The 25586-nt window shown below is 43.6% G+C and overlaps 2 protein-coding genes across 3 annotated transcripts in view; one reads left to right on the top strand and one right to left on the bottom strand.

Annotated features, from left to right (window-relative positions):
- Positions 1–19242, bottom strand: part of gpc5b (glypican 5b) — a 75771-nt gene extending 56529 nt beyond the window's left edge. The window contains exons 1-3 of the mRNA XM_080887855.1: positions 18312–19242; positions 16183–16344; positions 10023–10570 (exon numbers count right to left, since the gene is read on the bottom strand). Of these exons, the coding sequence (XP_080743981.1) occupies positions 10023–10570; positions 16183–16344; positions 18312–18489 (888 nt within the window). The 5' untranslated portion in view covers positions 18490–19242. The remainder of the gene's footprint in view (positions 1–10022; positions 10571–16182; positions 16345–18311) is intronic.
- An 819-nt stretch (positions 19243–20061) lies between these two features.
- nasp (nuclear autoantigenic sperm protein (histone-binding)) lies at positions 20062–25159 on the top strand. Of its 2 annotated transcripts, XM_080887310.1 has the most exons (14): positions 20062–20238; positions 20632–20676; positions 20777–20890; positions 21145–21225; positions 21492–21598; positions 22358–22425; positions 22674–22744; positions 22873–22946; positions 23034–23222; positions 23437–23609; positions 23691–23768; positions 23858–23929; positions 24388–24519; positions 24958–25159. In XM_080887310.1, exons 1-14 carry the CDS (start codon positions 20201–20203, stop codon positions 24994–24996), a joined length of 1281 nt encoding a protein of 426 aa, XP_080743436.1. In that variant the 5' UTR covers positions 20062–20200; the 3' UTR covers positions 24997–25159. The 2 variants fall into 2 exon arrangements, with proteins under 2 accessions (XP_080743436.1, XP_080743437.1); XM_080887311.1 differs by lacking the exon at positions 24388–24519.
- The last annotated feature ends 427 nt before the right edge of the window (positions 25160–25586 follow it).

The raw sequence follows: 25586 nt of genomic DNA, 5'->3' as shown, positions 1-25586 counted from the left end.
TTAATTTAACACTGGAGATTTTGCTGTGAGTCCCTTTACTCTCTACATGTTTAAGACTCAGATTAAGTAGAGTCCTGCACTCCTCTATTGGGCATATATGCAAATTGCATTGGATCCTGATCGTGACAGCTGATGTTCAATCGCTTCCATAATCACTTTTCTGGTGATTTTTTTCAAAAACCTTAATCACGACTGAGGTAAGGGCAACAGGCCTGAAGTCGTTTAGAACTTTTGGACGACTAGATTTAGTGAGTGTAACCACGACAGCGTCTTTTCCAAAAAGAGAGTGCACATTATGTATTTGCAAGGATTTATTAAAAATAACATGAAATATAGGATGATGTTCTTAAGCACAATATTTAATTAGGCGGCCATGAATGTTATCAGGACCCTGGCTCTTGTTAACATTAACTGTATGAAAGGCCTGAGCTCAGTGCTGAGTACCTTTCAGTTCCAAAATATCCTCGCTAAAATCAGAAGAACTAAAACCAGCATATAGCACATTCAAGGCGATTGCGAAATCTGTCTGAATTAAAACCGTCAAAAATGATCTGACTGCTGCTCTGGGGAATTTGCAGCCTTGCTATACTTTTGTCCAGGCAGACCCAAAATCTTTTGCAGCAAATTTGCTTTCAAGAAGATTTTTGTAACTCTGTTTTGCTTTCAGGATCTTTGGTGGCTGTCTGAAAGTCAGAAACAGCCCCCTCTGTCACGGTCCTGGGTGAGACTCAGTGTTTTGTATTTAATTTATATTTATTTGCTATTTGTGATTTTAGATTAAATTAATTTAATCAAATTTTGGAGTAAGCTGGAAGCTAGGCTAAGTGACCAGGAGGGAAGATCAAGATGGAATAACGTAAGAATCCAAGGTATCACAGAAGACCACAGCTGCATGTGTGGAAAGCATATCAAAAGAGAAGCTGGAAATTTGTCAGACAGTTGACCTGAACATAGAAAAGGCACTTTGAACTTTGTTTTTAAAGTTACCAGCATGGGCCCGTCTGTTATTCATAGTGGTCAAGTTCACCAGCTTTAGAGCCCAAGAAGATGTTCCTTATACCAGGAAACATGACTAAGCGAGATGACTCAGGAAGCCTTGTTGGGAAAATACAGAAGCAAAGAAAGCATTAAGCGAGAGGAAAACTACACTTCCAAACTCCCTTTCCTGTGAGGCTGAGAGTTTTCTACACGGGAGTGTCTTAAAGCTCAGCAGAAGAAGTCACCAAGGATACGGCTCCCGTTGGGCTCCCTGTGATGGTACACAATAAAATGAATGACTCAATGTGGCTCACACCATGAGCTTTGAAATCGACGGGCCAACCAGCAGAAACCCATCAGCAGGGATGAAAAGCAAAACTGGTCACTTTCAGAAAGCAAGAACAAAGAGATGCTCACTATGTAGACCAAACGTCCCATCGTACCGTGAGGTAACAACATTACAAAAGCTTCTCTTTTCTTAACATTACGTTATGTCCTCTGATCCCTTATAGAGACAAGATCAGTGACTATAGGACAGATTCAGAACACACAGTGGAGACAAGTATACAAATGACTCTTTGTGCTGATGTCTTAAACAGAGACACAAAACAGAGATGAGGCAACAATCGCATTACTGTGCATCTGTGACTGCTGGACAATAGTGATCACACAGTGCTACTTAGAAGACTCTTTAATGCTAAGACATAAGTATTCTTGTTTTACACACACTGGACTATGAATGTGCTAATGACTGCATGGACCAATTTATACGTGTAAACGAGGCCCCTTCGTGAGCAATGCAGTATTAGAAACTGCCCTCAGAAGCAGCAAACAGAGACCTCAGAACAAGAAGACCTTCTGATATTGATCTGTTCTATCTTCTACATGTAATTTTTTATATTTGATTAGCTGAGGGGAAGGTTTTTTGCAAACATGTCCTTCGTTGTAATTATATAATGGAGAAACAGACAGCTTCAGTTAGTCTAGTATCATACGATGTGAAGGCTATTACTAACTAGGGGAAAAAAATCGGTCCAGCATAGCATTGTTATAGTTTGCAAAGCATTATTGTCTCTGTCAATACACTGACACCAAATACAGATTTTATAAAATAAATTAAAATACTCATCACCAAATACCATCACCACAGGGCTAATCACCAAAATCCTAAGATAACATTAGCCGAACAACGTTACATTAAATCGACTCAAATGGAAACCATCCAACACTGGCCACATTTAGATTACCAAATCTATCTTATAATTCAGAGCAAGCAAATGGCTCAGTCAAAAAACAAATAGGACGGCATCCTCCTTTCATTTACAACAAAACTGGTGGCTTCTTGGTGATGGCACTGAATTCTGTGACTGATTCGAACTTGTGGTGACTAAGTAGCTGCCCACAGCTTGAGGGTATCACACATTCACCACCACTTTTGATCTTAAGACAATTTCTGCAAACAGTTGCAATCTGACTGGGACTGACAGCAATCGCTCGCAGTGAGGTTATTAAAGGTTTAAGTGATGAATGCAGAGAATCTGGTGATTCCCAGTAAAGAGAAATAAAAGGAGAAAGGACAAAGCTGCATAGTTTTCTGTCACGGTCCTGGGTCTTATGACCCAGTGTTTTGAGTTTTAGTTCATTTTGATGTTTATAGTTTATGTTTAAGCCCTCCAGGTTTTCTAAGTTCATTTGTTACCATGCCTAGGTGATTTTAGTTCTTATTAATTCCCCCCTCGTGTTTCCAACCCATGTTAAGTCTCCCCTGCTCTTCATGTGTTTCATGTCTGTGTCTTACGTTGTCAAGTTCTGGTTGTCATGTCTGCGTTTCATTATGTTTCCTGTTTTATTTTGGAAGGAGTCGTGTGTTCTTGGTTCTGTGTATTTAGCTTCACTGCTCCTGTCATTAGGTTCATGTTAGTCAGCTGTTTCCTCATGTGTCTCCACTTCCCCTGATCATCTCGTGTGTATTTAAGTCCTCTGTTTTTGCATGTCATTTGTCAGGTCGTCTGCTCGTCCATACCCTCACTTCAGCATTCTATGTCAGTTCACCACGTTTAAGGTTTTTCATGTTTAGCTTTAGTTCACCCAGTTTAGGCTATGGTTTAGTGTTCACCTGTGTCCTGCTGTTTGTACTCCCTTTTTGCTGGCCTCAATAAACGGCTGATTTTCTGTTAACTCTACGCCACGTTCAGTTTATGGAGTTGCGTTTGGGTCCGTTTGCCAACACCTACAGTCTGCCCTCGCCAGACTGTGACAGTACGACCTGACCATGTCGGACCCAGCGACCCCTGGTAGAGACGTAATCCAAGCAGTGGAGTCGTTATGCTACCAGTGGAGCCGAAGCTCTAGTGAGGAGGAGAGGGAGGAGTTACTTTACTCGTTGGGGACAAGCGTCACGGTTTTCCCCTGGTTATGGGAGGCGCTACCCCCTCTGATCTCGGACTTCTTCCGCACCATCCTCCCAGCCTGCCCTCGGCAGCATCAGCGGTCCGGTGTGCGGACTGCGTCACCACAGCCCCGTGGCCGCGCAGCCTCCCCTCCGCCTGCTGTAAGCATACGAGTCGGCACGCTAACCGGGCCGCCACCCAGAGATTTTGCCCCGAAGACACCCGTAGACAGTGATTTGGCAGGGACCTCTGGTGTAATACTTAGAGGGAGGGAGACCTCCACAGACCTAAAAGCTAATTGTGTGACAAGAGGGGGGGAGGAATTTCCTCCATTGTCCGTTACTTCGCCTGGGGTTCCATCTAAAGCTGAGTTGCCTGTGGCTAACGCCTCCCTTCCTGAGTCTGCTCTGCTCACCTACGAGGTGCTTAAAGTAGACACTTGTGCTTTCACAGCGAATGAGGATTTTTTAGAGGAGGGTCATGTCGCAGAGCATATAAGAACGGAGGGTGAGACGAGGTGTGATCATGTTTTGCCTGCTGCTCCTGTGTCCAATGAACTTAAAAATAAGAATGCTGGTCATGACCTCATGTTGGGACTTAAAGGTGACAACAGGGATTCTAATCAGGGTAACACGAACTGTGAAATGTCCCCACCTAAATTCTGTTTTCCCCACAGTCGTGAGCAGGGTGTTTTTGGACTGTTTACCTCCATCCCTGCCGCCTCTACTCAGAGGATTGAGTCTGAGACCAGGGGATACGATTCCACTATTAATGACCATGTAGCGTCCCCTCACGGAGTTACTTTGACACAGTTCTCCGAGGTTTCTGTGAGCACATTATCGGACAGGGTTTTGAGTCCCAAGGTTAGTGTTAACACCAGCACACAGCCGGAAATGTCACCCGTCTCGGCTATGGTTGCTAGCACAGCATTATCCGTACCCATTTCACCATACACTCTACATAACCCCCTTGAGTTACAGTCCACCTCTAGCGTGGTCCCAAGTCAATGTACCACTTACCGCTATCAGACTGGTCAATTCTCATCACCCAGATCCATATCTGAATATCTCATGTTCACCCAGGGACTTCCCCCTGGAGGTTTAAGTCATGTTTTTGTGGGTAATATAGTAATCCTTGTTTTCCCTGTGGCTGACCCAGCTTACCTGTGCCATAACGTTATGTCATTGATTGAGTCTGAAGGGCGGAATGTAGACACAGGGCTTTCTGTTTCTGAACCTATTATGTCAACTAACATGGGTCTTGCAGTGACTGGGCTGGTCTCTGCCTCAAGACATCTCACACCCCCCCCCCCCCCTGTCCCCTTCTGGCTGCCTCTGCCTCAATTTTATCCCACAACTTAGACATTCACATTATTCACACTCTCATTACACATACATATAGGATCTTGGGGGTGGGCACAATCACGGAGTCCAAATTACCATCAGGGTGTACACCTCACCCCTGACGTCGTTGCCCACCTCTCAATTTTAAATACACTTAGTCATTGAGGGCTAGCAGGAGGGACTATGCGCTTACCTGCTGCTCCTTGGCAGGTAGCTCCATGCCCTCCTGGGTTTTAATTGCACCTTAGAACACATATGCATCAACACTACAATGAGCGGGTGGAGGGAGGTTTGGAGTCTTCTCCCACCCCCATTCTCTGCGGCCTGCTGGAGCGGGAGGGCTAGTAGGAGGAGTTGGCCGTCCGACTGCGGTCTGGGGTGTGGGGCCTCCCTGCTGCTGCGGAGTCGGGGTGGTCTGCCTCTCCCCACCGCAGGGAAAAGGGTAACACCACCTGGGTCTGGGTGCAATTCCCCCCTCCAGGGGCAAGGGTACCTAGACCCGGTTTGTAGAGTACGCTTGGGGAGTGTGATTGTGTGTACAGCGTCTCTTTATGTCTGTCTCCACGTTGGTTGAGTGTGGAGTGAGTGCATATGAGAGCATGAGGGTGGGAATGGATGTTTGTGTCTGTGTGTGCCTGTATGTCTGTGTCTATATGTCAGGTTGGGTATCAGACGCCACCTCTCTGGGGACACCTCAGGCCCTCCAAGGTTTGGAGGCCTATCTCCACCCACCACCACTTCCCCTGCCGGTGGCGGACTCCCTCAGGTGTCGGTGTGTTGGTGGTTCTTTGTGTCTGGGGGTGGGCGTCCGGGTACACACCGGCTCACTCCTTGGCGGCCGCTTGTCGGGGCCTGGGGCCTGGGGCTCGCTCGGGCCCCTTTGGAGGTGGGGTGCCCCCGGCCTCTCGGCCTGGGGCTCGGTCACTCAGGCACAGCTGGGGGCCGGCGGAGCTCACGGGCGCGTCACTGCAACTCCCCCTGACTTCTGCTCCGCGGCTGCTGGGCGAGCCCTCATCTGGGACTCTCCTCAGCTCTTACTGGAACAGTGGCGCGGCTGCCCCTCTGTTGGTCTTCCATGGTCTCTTGTGTTCTGGGGGCCTCTGGATGTCTGGAGTTTTGATCTCCTCCATACCCGCTTCACACCCTGGAGGACGGGGCTGTGACCCCCCCACACTCCCTAGCAGATCATTACATGGAGAAACCTTTGGAATGCAAGCATGCTGATCCACACAGGTATGCACACATGGGTATTCACAGACGCGGACTAAAGCTTTCTTGGCTGCTGCCTCAAAGCACACTGTGCGCTGTCTATCTTGCGTGCTGCACAATATCGTTTATTATTTAGTAAATATTGATATCTATGACTAGCTAGTTTATTGTGATGGTGCTTTGTTTTCTCTATTATTATGTTACTCTTTGTTGTTTGCTGTCTCCTCTGTTTGTTTTTTTTGTTTGTTTGTTTTTTTTTCTCCATACAGGTGACCCAGGAGTTTTTTTTTTTTTCTCTCTCTCTTCCCCCCCCTTCTCACCGTCTCTTCTCCCCTTTGGTTTTCTTTCTTTCTCTCCCCCTCTTTCTCTCATTCATTCCCCCTGTCCTATTTATTAAAAAAAAAAAAAAAAAAAAAAAAAAATGACAAAGGATGAACTGAAGCTCTGCCATCACGTAATGTCGCATACTGCTGTTTCTGATGTCATTTAGAAAAAAAAAAAAAAAAAAAGACATCTCACACCTGTTTGTTTCTGGACTGATACCTATAAGATGTCATGTGAACGCAGCCGGCCTGTTGCCACGTCAGCTGGAGGGTCCGAGGGGCCCGTTCAGCCACCTGTCTCCGCTGGAGGGTCCGAGGGGCCCGTTCAGCCACCTGTCTCCGCTGGAGGGTCCGAGGGGTCCGTTCAGCCTCACGCCGCGTCAGCTGGAGGGCCCGAAGAGCCTGTCCAGCCGCCACCTGCGGCCGCCTCGTCGTCGTCTGGTCCAGCCTCCGCCTCGCCTGGTCCAGCTTCATCCGAGTCTTCATCCTCGTCTGGTCCAGCCTCCGCCTCTGCCACGCCTGGTCCAGCTTCTGCCTGTGCTTCGCCTGGTCCAGCTTCATCCGAGTCCTCATCCTCGTCTGGTCCAGCCTCCGCCTCGCCTGGTCCAGCTTCATCCGAGTCTTCGTCCTCGTCTGGTCCTGCCTTCGCCTGGTCGAGCTCCAGCTTCTGCTTCGCCTGGTCGAGCTCCAGCTTCTGCTACGCCTGGTCCAGCCTCTGCATCTGCTACGCCTCCGTCGCCTGTGGCTGCCACGCCACCGTCTGGTCCCGCCTCGTCTGGTTCATCTGGTCCTGCCTCGACTGGTCCTTTGCCCACCGGGCCTCGGCCAGTGCACCCGACACTAGAGAGCCGCCTTCCGCCGGCCCCCTGAACTGCTCCGTCGTCGCCTTCGCCACCGCCGCTGCCTTCCGCGCGGCCGGCCCCCTGAACTGCTCCGTCGTCGCCTTCGCCGCCGCCGCTGCTTTCCACACGGCCGGCCCCTGAACCGTTTCCATGTCGCCACCGTTGCCGTCCGCACGGACGGCCCCCGGAACTGTTTGACCGTGAACTCCTGTGCCGTCACCCTCCGGGTCAGCCCCCTGAGGGGTTGTGGACTGGACATTTTGTTTTTGTGGCCTTGTTTCTGGCCCTCCGTCCTGGACCCCCGCCGCCCGCCCTTGGTGGGTTGTTTTTGGTTTTTGTTTTGTTTTTTGTGGTTTAGGGCGTCTGGAATCCGCCCTTGAAGGGGGGGCTCTGTCACGGTCCTGGGTCTTATGACCCAGTGTTTTGAGTTTTAGTTCATTTTGATGTTTATAGTTTATGTTTAAGCCCTCCAGGTTTTCTAAGTTCATTTGTTACCATGCCTAGGTGATTTTAGTTCTTATTAATTCCCCCCTCGTGTTTCCAACCCATGTTAAGTCTCCCCTGCTCTTCATGTGTTTCATGTCTGTGTCTTACGTTGTCAAGTTCTGGTTGTCATGTCTGCGTTTCATTATGTTTCCTGTTTTATTTTGGAAGGAGTCGTGTGTTCTTGGTTCTGTGTATTTAGCTTCACTGCTCCTGTCATTAGGTTCATGTTAGTCAGCTGTTTCCTCATGTGTCTCCACTTCCCCTGATCACCTCGTGTGTATTTAAGTCCTCTGTTTTTGCATGTCATTTGTCAGGTCGTCTGCTCGTCCATACCCTCACTTCAGCATTCTATGTCAGTTCACCACGTTTAAGGTTTTTCATGTTTAGCTTTAGTTCACCCAGTTTAGGCTATGGTTTAGTGTTCACCTGTGTCCTGCTGTTTGTACTCCCTTTTTGCTGGCCTCAATAAACGGCTGATTTTCTGTTAACTCTACGCCACGTTCAGTTTATGGAGTTGCGTTTGGGTCCGTTTGCCAACACCTACAGTCTGCCCTCGCCAGACTGTGACAGTTTTCATACAAGAAACTCACTTATGAGACTCAGACCATACCAAAGTCATAAGTGTCAGTGACTTTAACTCAAGGTTGAACCCATACGAGGATGCATCAGGTATTTCTTATCACCAGAATAATCTGTGATGTGTGGCATGAATTCAATCCTAAAAGTAGGGATTATATTTTCTTCTCAACATCTCACTTATCCTACACTAAGACTGAATGTCTTTTTAATGTTAAATGATTAAGGATATTGAGAGAATTGGGTTGTGCTGAACTGGGGGAACGGATCTCCCTCACACTCCAGTTTATTTGGATTTGGGGAATTCAAAACAACAATAATAGATTTTCATTTAAACAACCACTAACTCCTCTCTCGCTGAAAACATTTAATTGTGTCCTTCAGACCAGTGAAACTCTCATGGCAATCGCAGTTATAGCAAAGGATGGGAATGCTTTAATTATAAACATGTCAGTTTTGAATCAGGACTCTAATCTTTTTACTTCAATTACAGCCAGAAGTTTAGAAACAATACTTCCGCATATCATTCCACCAGATCAAACAGGATTTATAAGACAAATATAGGTGTAACACAATATTAGGCGGACAATACCAATAACGCAATACATGAAAAAGTACTGAGGCTAATTCAGGTTCTGATGATCTTAATGGCTTATAAATCAGTCCCAGTGGCAAACACATTTCTAAACTATACATCGGATTGCAAGAGTTAAAGGGGATACATAATGGAAAACAGGAAAAATGGGGATTTTATGTTACAATTGGAAACAGGAAAAGAAACAGTGGAAGGTTAATTATAAAGTTTTTCAAGGTTATGTGCTGGGACTAGTTCTATTTACATTATACATTCATCCCTTAAGTGTTATTATTAAAAGGCACAGCATTAATTTTCATTGCTATGCACATGATGCCCAGGTGACACACAGCAGAGAGCACCACATTCCCCAAAGTGCAATGGTTATACTAAAAGTTTATGATAAATTATACTAACGACAGCTGCCTTTTATTACAACAATCCAAACGCTTTCCTGCAGTTGCACAATTTCTGTAAAAATAGAAATACCCTGCCTCAGGGTGATGCTGGAAAACTAACTCATGCATTTATTATTTCTAAGCTTGACTGTTATAACTCATCATTATCAGGCTCTTCTGAAAGCTTCCTGAAAAGCCTTCAGTTTAACAGCAGCTAAACTGAATGCGAGACCATTTTTTTCCGTACTAGTTTCTCTTCATTGGCTGCCTGTTAAATCTAGAATATACAGACCCCCCCTTGCTAAGTTTAAGATTAGGCTTACACTAGGTTTGTAAACTATTGGGAATCTTGGATTGACTATGCATCATCATTTGGATCAGTTTTTATGTAATCTGATAATCATTTGAGATTATCAGATAATCATTTCCACTCCATAGTTGGTGAGCTACTCAAGCTTTTGGGATCTTCATTACTTAGAAGTACAGAGGTTAAATCCACATTTGCCATAAAAGAAAATAAAAAATATAATGTGAAGCTGGATTGTGGAGTTATGAAACACCACGTACATTTTTGGATCCGAGAAAAAGTTTTCAACAAAAAGAAAAAAGCTACCAAAAAAAAAGTTCCTCCTGCTGTTTTCTCTTTAAGTTTAATTACTTTTACAGCCTTTTGTTGCCCAATATTGTTTGAGATGTGTGACCAAATTGAGCTAATATGAAAAAGTAAAATGTCACACTTTCCATGCTTGACATGTTCTCGATGTTCTGTTGTGAATAAAATATGGCATCATTGGTATTTAGTTTTACTTACATTCCAGCAGCGTACCAACTTTTTTCGAACTGGGGCTCTAAATAATAGGCGAAGGATGGGTTTTCTAAAATAGTCAACTTCCAGAAACTTACCAGACATCCTCTCATGATGTTGATACACAGTCCAGTACAGGGCCGTATCAGTGTGAGTCCTCTGCAGTGGGAACAATACTGCATCCTCACTAACCCTCGCAAACAGTCTCTGGATAATGTCGCCTTCTCGGTCGCGTTCACAACCTCTCCAGCCAGTCTCAACAGTCGGCTCAGCGCTCGACCCGGCCCGAGTGCTCGTGACAGGCTGCTGACGAGTAGGCGAGGATGAGGTCCAAATGGGCTGACGTCCCGCCGTGTCATGCGCAAGCAGTCATCGTGACTGGTTGAAAGGGAGTTATAGGTACGGACTGACATTTGGCCTATACCAGGGTTGAGCAGGCGGCGATAGACCAGTGGGAAGAGGTCATTGTAGAATCGACGCACAACACTCTCCAAGGAGGAATTAGAGTCTCCAGAAAGGTGCCGTTTGATGTCAGTGAACAGCTGAAACACAAGAGGGCGACAGTCCGACGCCAGCGCGGAGTAGGCACTGTCAAACAGAGTGCTGGTCAGATTGGATGTAAAAGAAAGTAGCATCTCAAAGTGTTCTGGAACGAGAGAGAGAAAAGATGGAAAGATTTTTGTTTTGTTAAATTTATTAGCCGTGTGCACCTGAGCCAAACATCTATGGAGCTATCAAAGATAAGGGTTAGCAAAGCTGTCTAGATATGCGAGTGGTCTGTTTCAGGACCCTTCATGTTGCTGTCCCAAGAAAGATTCAAGCAGCAGCATTTCTGTAAGATGGCTTTTTCATATACAGCAATTAGTTGTTGTTATTGTGATCATTCTCATCAGGGAAGAAAAAAGTCAAGTGTTTGTTTTAATCATATGCAGAACAGTTAAGCTAAAATAACTCTATAAAGATGTTTCTGTTGGGCCCATGATTCTGTGTTTATCATGGGCCCAACAGGAACATCCTTATAGGGTTATTTTAGCTTACAGACTGATCTTCCACTTGCCACTGGCTTCTTCGATTATTTAGGTCTTCTTGCGGCTGGACTCCTCCATACTGGATGCCTCTGGGGGCTTAACACTAAAATAAATTCACATCATTTCAAAATATACGATGTTGCAGGTATAGGTTTCTCTAACTGCAAAGAACATGTCTAACTGTCCTTGAACTGACTTCATCAAAAATAGCTCAAACTTAATTCATCCCTGAGCTCGTTTTCACTACCCTGTTATCTATAGTCAGGTGATAATGAGGGGCCCAATCTCATGATCCACTGTGTTTCCCATGTCAGGCATGGGCTAATAAAGAGGACACCACCCTGCCCCTTTTACAGGGGCCGTACGCCTGCGGTGTGTGACGGTGTCTTTACTTTTGAAACTTGCCTAGTAAAAAGGGTGATGTCAGTGTGAAGGCATCCGGATAAAGACGGAGAGAGAGGGAGAGGAAAGAGACTGGATGAAAGAGAATATAAGGGAAACCTTTTTATGTCGCACTTTCACAAGTCACTCTTTCAGCCACTGTGTATGTCGCTCTCTGTGCGTGTGCGTGAGTTCACATCGTAACAGCTTTGTCATTTGCAATCACAGCCGCAGCCAGCCAACTCCTCAAGTGACGGCAATATATGCTGTGGTCAGTTAAGGCGATGAACACATTTGAACGGCCTGGAGGCAGCGTAGCGGCAGTGGCAGGCCTATTTAGTCAAAAGCACTGAGTGAGAACATTTCACTTGCATGTGTGTGCGTGCAAAAGCCACTCAAATACAGAGGGCATCAAGTGTGCTCACGTGGGGTCATGTGATTAGCTTTTTAGCCCCTGTGATTGGACAACAGCTGCGATGTGAATGGCAGGACACGAGGGTCTTACAGTGCCAGGAGAAACACACGCAAGCATGCAGACACATATCCACATGCACACACACAGACACACACACACCAAAGTAATCCAGAGTGTGTAAATAGAGCCTGACTACAACTGCTCTGGGCATGTCTCAGTTTCTCCAGTGGGCTATAATCACTGCACTTAAGAGAGGGGGTCCTTTGAGACTCTGCTCAGCTGTTGAGGGACACTGCTGTCCTGCAAAATGAACTTAATGAATTAAAGGGTTGGTTAACCAAAAACATACCACAAAAATCCCTCATTGGTCCATAAAGATGTTTGGGTGTATCTGCACAAGTTTTAGAATAACAGGTTGTCAAACAACAGACACCTAAGCATCCATGACACTGTTTTCCAATTTTGTGGTTAACCCCCCAAAAAAGAGTGGCTGAAAAGATCATTTGACACTTAAAATAAACACATGGGACATATACACATTAAAGCACCAGGTCTAATGATCCTAATAATCACAACCCCAATAAAGCCCAAGTTAGATCAATGAATGGCTAAATAAAGCCTACGCTTCTCACCACCCTGTCAAAGAATGCCTGCTTTCCACAGTTTTTCCATGTTTCTGAATCTTATTTATTTCCAACTGTGCTGGGATAACTACAGTGATTCCAGAACATGATAGGTCTGTGGGGCTACTGAAGTCCTGGCATTAATGAGAAGACGGTTTGTGCAGCAAACTAAACTTGTCTTCTCTTATTTGCTCTAGTTGCAGCATACTTTGTCTCTTGGTGTTTGGCATTCATTTTACCCATGGATGGTTCAGCCATCCAGTTGAAACTGAGGCTGGGTGTATTCAAATGTAGAGGGGGTTGGGGTGTGGGGATAGAGATGGAGCAAAAAGAAAACAGGTAGGTGTTTGCTCGTCTGTCTGCTGGGTTTCATCAGTTCTACCATTCTCCTTTATCACCACAATGCATGAGCGCATACACATAGAAGCTACACGGTCCCTCCTGCACACACACACACACACGCACACATATGCTTACACAAAACGGTGAATAGCAGTGAGAGACAAGTGGACAAGCAGAGTATTCTTCCTCCTATTCAGAGCAGGCCGTTAGAGACCGGCTGTTGCCCACAGCAACAACACTTTGCCGCGGATACGTACTGAATGTAAACATTCTTCGTCTCTCGCTCTCTCATTGGCCAAGAACAAAACCTGATTATTGCAGCGACAGAGACAGACAGACGGAGAAAGAGAGCAGAGAGTTGTAACAAAGTTTTCCGCTGCTCCCTCTGAGAGTTTGCTCTCTCAAAGACTCAATCGAACATCAGTTGTTTGTTTGGCTAGCCACTGCGGCGCCTCACAAAATAAACTGGCCTCACACCACCACCCTGACACAGACTAGCTATTTTGTGATGAACGCACAAAGTGAGAATGGCAGAGGGGGGTACGGGCTCTCGACAGACTTGTTAAAACATCAAAATCACGACTGCTATTAAAGTCGCTTTGGTGGAGGCCCTTTATTTGTGCTTGTCAGTCATGAATCGAGGAGAGAATGAATGAACCTGGGCTTCATGCTGAAGGAGGGGTGTAGCTAAATACTGCAAGATGTATTATCCTTAATGTGGAAATATTTTTCAGATTTTTATTGTGGACATTTATACTTTGTAGCGATGACAGGCAAATAACCACAAGCAATGGAAAGTTGTGAATATAACTACTCTCAAGTTTGAGGCGAGCAGTTGAGGCAACTACCAGAAGGAGCAAAGAAAACACATGATGGATTCATGTGCAATCAGTGTGATTGCAATAAGCACTAGAGATCGACTGTCAGCTACAAAGCAATGGGAAGCTGATAATTTAATTCACATGTGAGGGGAGTTTTAGTCCTTAGGTTTAGTCTTAAAATAAGTTGGATATGTACAGTCATCACAGGGAACTGTGCTGTCCCCTCTTCTCTTCACCCTGTACACCTCTGACTTCTGCTACAACTCTGAATTATGCCACATTCAGAAGTTTGCAGACGACACGGCCATCATGGGGTGTATCTGGGATGATCAGGAAGAGGAGTACAGAAGTCTGGTGAGGAACTTTGTCGCATGGAGTCACACAAACCACCTGCAACTCAACACCTCAAAGACTAAGGAACTGGTTGTGGACTTCGGGAGGTCTAGAGCAGGTCCACTGCCGGTTCAGATAGAGGGGGAGGAGGTGGAGGTGGTCAACAAGTACAAGTACCTCGGGCTGTGGGTGGACAATAAACTGGACTGGTCATGCAACACAGAGCACCTGTATAAAAAAACCCAAAGCCGACTGTACTTCCTCAGGAGGCTGAGGTCTTTTAACATCTGCAGGAAGCTCCTGAGGATGTTTTACCAGTCGGTGGTTGCTGGAGTACTTTTCTATGCTGTGGTGTGCTGGGGGAGCAGCACAGCAAAGAAGGACTCATCCAGGCTGGAGAAACTGATCAGGAGGGCTAGCTCTGTGGTCGGCATGAAGCTGGACACTCTGGTGACAGTGGCAGAGAAAAGGACACTAAAGAAACTGATGGACATCATGGACAATGCCAGACATCCTCTGCACACGGCCATAAACAATCAGAAGAGTCTGTTCAGTGACAGGTTGCTTCTCCCAAAGACAAGAACTAACAGACTTAAAAACTCCTTTGTCCCACACGCCATCAGACTGTTTAACTCCTCTCTGGAGGGGAGAGGGAGGGGAAACAGGAGGACAAAGGAGGGGGAACAACTAAGCTGTAGTGCCTCTTCACCTCACTGTACAATACCTTGTGCAATACTTTTTGTAAATAGTCAACAGTGCAATAGACTCAATACTTGAAATGTGCAATTCACTTGTATTTTTATTTTTATTCCTATTTATTCTATTTATCCCCTTCGTATATTTTATTTATATTGTCTCTGTATTTATATATATATGTGTGTGTGTGTGTGTGTGTGTGTGTGTGTGTGTGTGTGTGTGTGTGTGTGTGTGTGTGTATTATATATATATATATATATATATATATATATATATATATATATATATATATATATATATATATATATATATATATATATATAATATTCTGTAACTCTGTAACTTCTGTCGGTGCTGTGCTTTTTTGGAAATCGAATTTCCCAGAGGAACCCACCCGAGGGATTAATAAAGTTCTATCTAATCTAATCTAATCCAATAATAAAGTTTTCTCAGGACTCTATGCATTCCTGTGAAACTAAGTGCACCCCATGATCCAATAGCTATAAAACCACTTTCAGCAGCAATAACTTAAAGTAATCACTCCAGTACGACTTTATCAGTCTCTCACATTATTGTGGATGAGGTTTGGTCTCTCTTTGTTTACAAGGTTGCTTCAGTTCATTGAGGATTGGGCATTCATTCGTGCGCAGCTCTCTCAAGGTACCACGGTGTTTCTATCAGGTTGAGGTCTGGATTTTGACAAGGCCATTACAACACCTGAAATCTTTTCTTTTTTAGTCGTTCTGTTGTTTGGGATCATTGTCCTTTTGCATGACCTCATTTAGGCCGCCAAACCTAAGCTGTTGAACAGATGGCCTCACATTTGACTCCAGGATAGGTTTGTATACAGAGAAGGTCCTGTTGCTGAAAAACAAACCCAAATAATTACCCCTCCACCACTGTGTTTGGTTGGTATGAGGCGTTTGTGTTCATATGTTTTTGTTTTCCATCACTTTGGTCTTATCCCAGAAGTCTTGTGGTTTGTTCAGATGCAATTTTGTGAAGTTAAACTGTGCTGCCATGCTCTTTTTTGGAGATAAAATGCTTTCTCCTGGCAAACCTTCCAGACAAGCCACACTTGCTCAGTTTTTTTCTGATTTTACTGTCATAAACTTTAAAATTTTAAATGCCAACTGAGATGTAGCTCTTGCATTTTTGGAGCTTCCTTAAACAAGGGGTGAATTTGCTGAGACATCCACAAGACCGTGGCATTTTATTTATACACGCTTGAATGCTCAAGACCAACGAACTTCTGCTTTTATTGAGGTGCCCACACTTGCTGCTGATCAGTTAAAGTGCATTTGATTAGCAGGACCTGGCTGCTACTTGCACTCTTAATTTCTATGGAAGCAGTAAGAGTGTGCTTTGTTTTTCACAGTTTGTCAGGACTGCGTAGAGTCCTGTAAAAACGTTCTTTTTCATGACCGTACAGATCCTCCAGCTACACAGTTCTCCAACACTAGTTTTGTCTTCACTAATGCAAGTGTTGCAAGGCAACAGTTTTTGTGATTTGGAGCTATTTCAATAAAATGTAATTGAAATTGAGTTAAAAAGGAGAAATCAGTATAGTTTAAGAATTATTTTAATTGTATGAACTCAATTCAATATCCCTCCCTCACCTTGGTACGCCTTGATGTGTCCAGCAATCAGGTACTTGAGTTCGAAACTGTAAGATCGCATCTTCTGCTGTGTTTCACTGCGAACAGCTGCCATGTAGCTGTCCTCCATCTTACTGGTACAGCAGCTGGGCCCAGGGTGGACACACACTCGGAGAGACTCATCTGAAAGACAAAGGAATTATATACCTTAAAAAAAAAGGCCTGGATACCAGGAAAATCGTTCAACACTCGACCTACTATACTACTTCAGCAGTTTGCAAATTTCTTATTGTTCATATAAATATGAACATATGTGAAAGACAGAGAATGATTTGGGGCTTAGCTCAGGAACTTTCTGCTACTAACTAAAGGTCTATATTTTGTCCACATTTTATCATCAACAAACTTTATTAGCCAGTCGATTAGTAAATCCAATCGGTTATTTAGAATTTAAAAGCATGTGGTGCACAGAACTTTGTGACCTCAAAAATGCTTTGCACAACGGGCCTGGTGGGAGGTGACATGATGACATGAGCAGCGAGTGAAACTTCACCACTCACACCAATGTTTGTGCATTTGTGTGTGTGTGTGTGTGAGTGTGTGTATGCATGTGCGTGTGTGTGTGACTAGGAGCAGTCTAACTTTGACAGACTACTGTAAACCAAGCTGTCAAGCAGCTGACTGAGATCAAGGGGTAGAGAGAGATGAGGGGAATGGACTGTATGCAGCGCACAAACACGCTCACACACAAATAACAAAACAGTGCCAAACCTTGGGTCATTCACAGGCTGATAATAGAAGAATTTTGGTAGTGTTGCATTCAGGGTTTGCTTTTTGAACAGCAGGTAAGTTTGAAGCTGCATGCATCCAGTATTGATCTCTTTCACCTTTGCAACAAGATTTGAAACTGCCCCAACAAATAACCACACCAGAACGGACTGAGCAGGCATGATTCAGCAAACCGTGCTGACTTATGTTCTAGTCGTAATACAAGGTCTGCTTGTTGATAAATTTTCAGCGCTTTGAGCTGCACTGCACTCACCTGTAGATGCAGTTTAGTGTCACACAGATCAAAAGGTGGAACCTTCACAAATTTGCAGTAAGTGGATCTTTATGCTGTTTTAAGCTCTTTTTAAAATGCATTATTTTCAAATTGAACTATGGGCGTTTAAGGGCAAATACTTTTAGTGGACAGTTCAGCTGAAATTTGAAGTTTAGGATGTGGAAGCAAAGATCACTGACAAGCCTGGTCGGTTGTGCCTTCATGCTGGCACATGTGACTGACATCTTCCTCAAGCTAATCTATTCAGGGTCACACCAGATCACTGAACAAGAAGAAGAAGCACCTTTGCACAGACATTTTCTGCAAAATACCTATAAATAGTAATTACTGTGTTATTAACCAGTGGTAACCAGCAAGTAACACTTTCATAGTAAAGACAAGTACAGCTTTTAGGTGAGGCTTATAAATGGTCAAAGCATAAGTTAATATGTCTATAACAATGTTGATTGCCAGATCACACTTTGCGTTTTCTTGGAGAAATCTTAGTGACGAAGATAGCACACATGGGAATGTCATAAAATGTGAATGGTATAATACGCGTGCGCGGACACACACACACACACACACACACACACACACACACACACACACACACACACACACACACACACACACACACACACACACACAAGAATTTAAAAGGGAATTTATATTTAGAAAACAAATAGGTGATGCAAGTCCTCCCGAGAGGACTTTATTCATTTATTCATTTCTCAGCAAACTTTCATTTCTCTCTCACATTAAAGGGTTGTCTACAGAGATGATCCTCCCTATTTAAAATGCGGCCCCTCATAGTGGTCATAACCATTTTGGCTAAGTTTTATTCACGCTGTATTCACGTGTTCAATCATAAGTCTAACAGCAATAAAACAGCCAATCAATGTTAGGCTGTATCAAGACAGATTACTTAATTATTAGGTTCTTTCCACTGATGCATGCAGGCAAACAAAGCTCTGCTCTGGCCTCATTTATAAAAAGCTGGAAAAGTTTTTATATATCATGTCTTTCTAAATTAAAGTATAATATTTTAATAAATCCAAGTAAAGTTTGCTAAATATAATAGTTCCAAAGGGATTGACTGACTGACCTGGTCCCGGTCTGTCTGGCACCAGCTCCACCGGGCCTATTTGGCGCATCATGTAGGCTGTCTTCACCTCATGACAGCTGTCTGCATCGGCTGATCTACCGCCAGCCTCCGGTAGAAGAACAAAACACAGCAAAATTACCCAAAACAAGTCCACGTTTTGAAAGGCTGCACGGAACATCGCAACATGTCAGAGGGAAGTTAGAAAATCTGGACGGTTATTATGAATTCCTGAAAGTCGCACCGTGCAGTGTGACCAGAAACTTCATCTGCAGCCACTAAGTCTGTCTGCAGCCCAGTGTCAGGCTCAGCGCCCTCCTCCCGCTCGTCGACTCCCTCTCTCGCTTTACTTCAATTACTTAATTACTGGCATGAGCGGCCCAATGCTTCCAAACATTGTTTCTGTGGTTGCCATAAAGCACTTAAGGAAAAAGCCACTTTAACTTGGCGTGCTTTAACGGAATAATTGGTTTTTAAAAAGTTTTCTCACATTTTGCTCATTTCCAGGGTCCACTTGCTTTTTTATTACTTTTTAAAAATTTATTTATTTTTTATTGTGGTTATATGTGGCACATTGCACAGCTGGCGTTTCTATAAATAAGATGCATTCAATTCAATGAATTTCTGAGAGCAGTCGAATGAAGTGAAGAAGAAAATGGGATTTAAAAGTAGAGCATGGGCGCCACCTGCTGAGAACTTTGGGTCTAACAGCCGAAAAAGGCTCTGATTAAAGCAGATATTGAGCTATCTGACAATTGCATAAACTATACATAGAAAATATATACTGTATCCCGTCAGCTTACATTCTCTGTAATACAGGACTTGGTATTAAGCAATGCCATTCAGATGTCTCATTTTCTTCTGTCATTCAGCTCCATATCTTGATCGGTGAAAAAAATGGTCTAAAAAAAACTCGCTGTACACTTCACACGTGTTACTGCTAATTTTACTAGGAAAAATCAACCGTCGACTCTGAAGAGGCTAACATTACTGCTTTTAACAGTTTTAATTTGTATTTTGACTAAATGAAGAGGGAAACCTTTAATCTTAAGTTTCCTGAATATATGTTAAATTCTTGTTATTGTTTCTTTCCGTTTTACTAGTGTGACGACTAATCTTTTAAGAAACAAACGGCAAGAAGGGAAAAAGCATTCAAAAACGACGAAAAAACAGTGCCCCGTGTGAGGCTCGAACTCACGACCTTCAGATTATGAGACTGACGCGCTGCCTACTGCGCCAACGAGGCCACACGAGAAGCTTCGAAACCAAAACATACAAAAGAATCACAATCAGCCCTAGTTTCACAATTTATTTAAAAGGTTGAGATTCGAGTAGATGTATACACACGTCTACGGTAAAGGATAACCAGTACTACATGTCGTATTAGAAGTAACCTTGCATTGTCCTACATTTATTTTGACAAATGTAGGTTGTGGCTGTGTTAGCGAGCCAACTTGTAACTGTATATGGCTAAAGTCTCTTAATGTATCTGATAAGGACATTTTTATTCATGACATGTAATTAATTGTACAGCCATTACAATTTCTAATTATAACTTTAAAATGTTACCACCCTCGCCCAGTCCCTTATTATTAACTGTAATAGCAGTACTACTATTATTTCTAATGCCAACGTGTCGTAGTGTTTCGTACGCTCATTTTAACCTTAACAATTGTCTTTCCTATGGACCCTAAACGCATCACGATAGTTGCTACGGCCCCTTTAAATCCAATCTCCCGCGTTCCAAGTTAAGCGGAAATAGAAATCCTTCTTTTCTCTATTTAAGCGCGCCAACAAAGGCTGTCCTATAGGGTCTGTCTGTACTTTATTCGCGGAATAACAGACCGTTGTTTATTGTCCTTTTCCGGCGTCTTTACTGCCTTTCTGAAGATATGCCAGAGGAAACGTCCGTCGCGTCGAGCTCTGAGAGGTAAGAGTCGTTTGTCATTTTTCACTCAGGTCCACAATAACGTATGCAGGGAAAACACAGCTTGCTAGCCCTTAGCTGAATTACGCGGAGAACGTAGGCAAACCTTGATGATAGGTGTTGGATATAAGCTATTTTAACGATATCTCCAGAAAGTGATACTCTACAAAAACTGCGTGCTTAGCAGTACTTCACGGCAGCTGCACACGTTGATAACATAACTCTGCCCTCATACTGTTAAGCTAGTTGGCTAACAACTGCACGATGCTAACAGCAATGAGGCGTAGCTATCTTCGGGCATTTACTGAGTAGTGAAAGTTTGGAGCGTGGACTCTGTACTTCAGAATCAGGTAACTTGCATAAGCATTGACTGAACTTAAGTTTAAACTATTGCAGTGCAGAGGAGAAGCCATGCTCATCGACAGCTGCTGCAGCAGGCAGGTGAGTATCCAGTTTAATGGCAAATTGTTCCGCAACTGTTAGTCACTTAGTCTAACAGTTAGTCAGTATAACTAACGCGAGTTTTCTGTTCCTTTTGTAGCTCAGTTGAAGTTCTGGAGGAGGCAAAGAAACTGATTGGCACAGGGAAAAGGCATCTGGTGATGGGGGATGTTGTTTCTGCTGTCAATGTTTTCCAGGAGGCCTGTAGCATGCTGTGAGTAAGACTTGATGTGAAACACTAGTGCTGTCACTGTACAGTTAGAAATTGAAACTTGATTATGGATTTTTCTTTTCCCGCTGAAATGGATAGATTTCTGTAATATATTTTTCCAAATGGAGTAAAGTATTTTAATGTATTATTTCAAAGGATTAAATTTTACTTTAGCTTCATAACTACCTCACTACATTGGATTACAATTTTATTTAATAAAAAAACAAACAAAACAACAAATACATTTCTCCATCTAGGGCTGAAAAATATGGGGACACTGCAGATGAGTGTGGTGAGGCCTTCTTCCTTTGTGGGAAATCTCTGTTGGAACTTGCTAGGTTTGTCAAATTTCTTATCTTAAACATACTCCCTAAAAGCTGCACCTGTGAAAATAATACTTAAAAAAAAAAATTATTTAAAACTTTTTTTGTTGTTGTTGACACAGCATTATTTCAAAGGAATAATGTTTGCTTCTTAGCCTACAAGAACTGTTCATAGTGACAGCTTTTGGACACGAATTCTATTGGTTCCTTCATGAACTGCACCTATTTTTGACTTCAGCAATATTGTCTATGTTGGGTTGTTTTGTTTTTCATATAAATAGGATGGAGAACAGTGTCCTTGGCAATGCCCTGGAGGGAGTCCCAGAAGAATCAGAGGAAAAGGAGCAGCCCAGCAGCTCAAATGTTGAGAGTCCAGACAACCTTGATGGTCAGTATTTAGGTGCTGCAGATTTTTTTTTTTTTAAGCGCACAGATAATTTTAGCATGTGTAGTAAGATTATATGTAATGAAAGATGGGACCTAAAACTGCCTTTGTTTACATTTAGTACTAGATTTCCAGTTACTGGGCTTTTTAAATTTTTTTAGACTATATTTTACATATCAGTGTCTTACTACAATCCCTTCTGCCAGAAAAGCGCTCTGGCAAAATCGTCAGTAGAATCAGCTTGGTTATTTATAAATCATTATCTGAAAGATCAAGTTATATGTGCCATTCTGGTGCAGAAAAAACAAGAGATGAGCTGCGACAGCAGGTATATGATGCAATGGCAGAGAAGGAAAAGGCTGAGGATCCACATTCTCCTGTGACTGGGGATGAGAAGAGCTTATCTCAGGAAACTGAGATGGATGGAGTTTCTTCTGTGAAAAGTGTGCGGGAAGGATCACTTGGAAAAGAAACTGAGATTGAACAGAAGGCTGACAGTTCAGAAGAGCAGACTGGCAATGGGACTGGGGTGAAACCAGTGAGAGGATGTGATGAGGACAAAGAGGAAACGGAGGGTAGTAGAGCTTGAGTCAAAGAGCACCTTCTGGTGTGTGGATGGGTGCACGGTTGATATTTAAACGGTCCACTTCAGCAGGTGTCGCAGTGGTGAAGGGTGGAAATGCAGGCACAAATCTGTGGTGCACGTTTCTGACTTTAATACATGAGGCGATGTTTAGAACTTGTATAATTTTGCTTCAACAGATGATGATGACGACGATGATGATGATGATGACGACGATGATGATGGAGAGAAAAATGGACAAGATAAGGCGAGTTCCTATAGAACTGTGCAATGAAGTAAATAATTTGCAAGCAGTGTAGCTACGTGTTTCTTTACTATGACATTATGATCACAAAGATCTTAATTCTTCTGGATTTTAACTTAAGAATTGAAAAACATTTTCCTACAAATGCAGATATCAGGTGCCTGAAGTAGTTTGTACTGTAAATGTCTGCTGAATAGTCATGATTGGGTGTTAGTGGCTATTGACCAACACAGCTCCCGCCCTCCTTTCAGGAAGAAGAGGAAGTTGGGAATTTGCAGTTGGCATGGGAAATGCTAGAAGTAGCTAAAGTCATCTACAAAAGGTATGGAATGATTTGGTTAAATGTGTATGAACATTTGCGCTTGCATGGTTAAATGGGTGGTTAGACTGCATTGACTGTTATGTGACAGCCTGAGGCCAGCTTACAATTTTAAAGCTACTTCTGCACAGAAAGGAAAGCACAGAGGATCAGCTAATGGCAGCCCAGGCATATCTGAAACTTGGAGAAGTCAGTGCTGAATCAGGTATGCTGCTGCTCCTGCAAGATGTAGACTTACTGCCCTTACAGTCTCCAATGCCCAAATCTCACTGCTTGTCACTCCCACCCATAGGTAACTATCCTCAGGCACTTGATGACTTCCAGGAGTGTCTTGCCCTGCAGCTGAAATACTTGCCTCCCCACATTCGTCTGTTGGCTGAGACCCACTACCATGTTGCTACTACGCTCTGCTATATGGATCAGTACAGCCAGGCCATCCAGCACTACAACAGCTCCATAAAGGTCATTGAGACCCGTTTGGGTAAGAATTTACTCCTCCCCTCAACTGAATATTTTATTTTTTGCACTTAATATATGAAATCCAAATAATGATTGTGATTTGTAGGTATGAATAGCACTGCATCTCTTTGGGAGAGGACACAACACCCACTGAACACCAAAACATAAACGGTCCCAGAAGGCTGTAATTGTGTTGTCTTCCATGTTGTGACTTTCTGATCTGGTTGTTGGTACAGCCATGCTGCAGGAGGTGATCGATGCAGCCGAAGGCGCAGATGGAGCAGCAGAGGAGAAAACTGAGCTGGATGAGCTAAAGCTGCTTTTGCCTGACATCCGGGAAAAAGTGGAGGATGCCAAGGAAAGCCAGAAAACAGCCAGTGCTGCCTCACAGGCCATCCAGCAGACACTAGTGGGTACACAGGATGGTGAAATTTGCACCTGGGTTTACTAGTTCAGTAGTCTTGAATTGTATTTGGCTCTCCTCTTTCAGGGTGGTGCATCAACTTCATCAGCATTCCTTTGTGAAAATGGCAGCACTTCATCGGCAGCTTTTGCAACAACCAGTCAGGTAAGGGTACTGTATGGTGCCACATGCTAAATAAAGCATTTTGCCACCTGTGTTACTTATTTGGTGGGATTCAAACTTGTGTATTCTAGGTTCCAGTTAAAACTGAGAGTTCCTCATCTTCCAAAGCGGTCTCTGACATCTCTCACCTCGTCAGGAAAAAGGTGAGGCTCTCTAATATGTCTCCCACCCCCCTTTGGCTTCTTCTCAGTGAAGAGGAAAAATGGACTTTGCTTTTTCTCATGCCAATCATTTAATCTGTGAAGGAATAAACCTTCAGCGTGGAATTGTACTGGGTTCAATCAGTGCATTGAAGCTGTGGCATGTGCTGCTTGTCTTTGTTGTGAGGTCTGTCTTTGCTGGTTGCAGTTGTAAAATTCATTTTTAGATTTTTCTGCAGATCAGTGGCAAGCCTGTGTGGTGTGGCTCCTAACCAGAGCTGTGTGCGCATGTAGATGGGACTTTATGCTTGAAATTAAGCTTTGATTTGGTGTGGCTTGTGTGCATGGTTCATTAAGTTATTATTTTCCTAATGACTGGTAATGGATCACTTCAATTTCGGTTTGTGTACAGAAGCCTTCAGTCTTCTCTTCCTCCCTGTCCTGGTTTTGTTTCTGCACAGAGGAAACCAGAGGACGAGAGCCCAGTAAAGGACACTGATGCTAAACAAGCGAAACAGGAAGCCACAGTTAATGGCAGCGGTGACTCTAGTGCCAGCAACGGCAATGGAGTCCAGGAGGGGAAATCGCAGGAGGCGAGTGATAGGCTTATCTCTTACCTTCTGAAGCAGGATTGCCCTGTGATACTACTGCTGTAGCTGGCTGGTGGCCAGGAGTCCATACCTAAATGTGGTTTCTGGTGGAACAAGAAGACTCCTTAGTTTCATAAAGGTTAAAACTGGACGCATGCGAGAACTTGGAGTGGGTCCTTAATTGAGTTGTAGTGAAGGAGGTTTTCTCGGTCTTTGAATGATTTATCCACTTAAACTACACAGCATCAATCTTGCTGTAGCTGAAGGCAATTTTGAAAAAGTAAAATTCATGCTTTCTGTGAAAGTTTACCAAATGGAACAAGTGAATATCTGACAAACCTGCAGGTTTAAAATTCTTCACTCATTTGTCGCCTCTTATGTTAACATTCACTAATTGCAGTGTTTGGTTTGTTTTGTTTTTGTTTTTTTTTTTCCTTCTAGTCTGCCACCCAGTCTGCATCTGTCGAGTCCCCGGCGTGACAGTCTTCACCTCTTTACTGAGCTCAGAAACCAGCACGTCATGCCTGTCCAGCCCCTATACACCTTTCAGCACTCTTGTTTCTGTAAATAAGATCCATTTTCATAGATTTGTCTGTCAAGTTTTTGTATACTTGTAGTAAAAATAAAGAATCTGCAGATGTAACTATGCAATATTGATTTCTTCAGTCCATTGATGTCACACCTGTAGTCCCTTCCAATTATTTCACATGAAACCATCTATGCACTTATGAGCAGATGTCCAAAACAACTTTTGGACTGTATAAATTATGTAAAGAACCATTTTCACAGAATCTTTCACCACCCTACATATTATTGGAAGGCCTCCCTATGAGAGTAAAGTAAGAGACAGAAGTTGAATCAATGCAGATAAGAAGGGGTGCTTTCTGTATGGCCATGTCTTTCAGCTCCTGACTGGCCTGGTATGTTAGGTGAAGGACTGTGGCATCAAATTCAAACATGAAGAGCCATCCTAACCTATAAAAACTGCATATTTATATTTTGCCACTGCTGCAATTATTAGGCATTTCCACACTGCATGTCTCTGCTATTGACCAAATACACCAAATGTG

The sequence above is a fragment of the Rhamphochromis sp. 'chilingali' genome (assembly GCF_963969265.1).
Source record: "Rhamphochromis sp. 'chilingali' genome assembly, chromosome: 7".
Taxonomy (NCBI): domain Eukaryota; kingdom Metazoa; phylum Chordata; class Actinopteri; order Cichliformes; family Cichlidae; genus Rhamphochromis; species Rhamphochromis sp. 'chilingali'.
The sequence above is the reverse complement of the archived record's forward strand: the minus strand, read 5'-3'. Positions and strand labels throughout refer to the sequence as shown.

Coding starts and splice junctions, on each gene's coding strand:
- nasp (XM_080887310.1), top strand. CDS start 20,201: ATGCCAGAGGAAACGTCCGTCGCGTCGAGCTCTGAGAG. Junction 20,239..20,631: donor GTCGCGTCGAGCTCTGAGAG/GTAAGAGTCGTT, acceptor AAACTATTGCAG/TGCAGAGGAGAAGCCATGCT. Junction 20,891..21,144: donor CAGGAGGCCTGTAGCATGCT/GTGAGTAAGACT, acceptor TTCTCCATCTAG/GGCTGAAAAATATGGGGACA.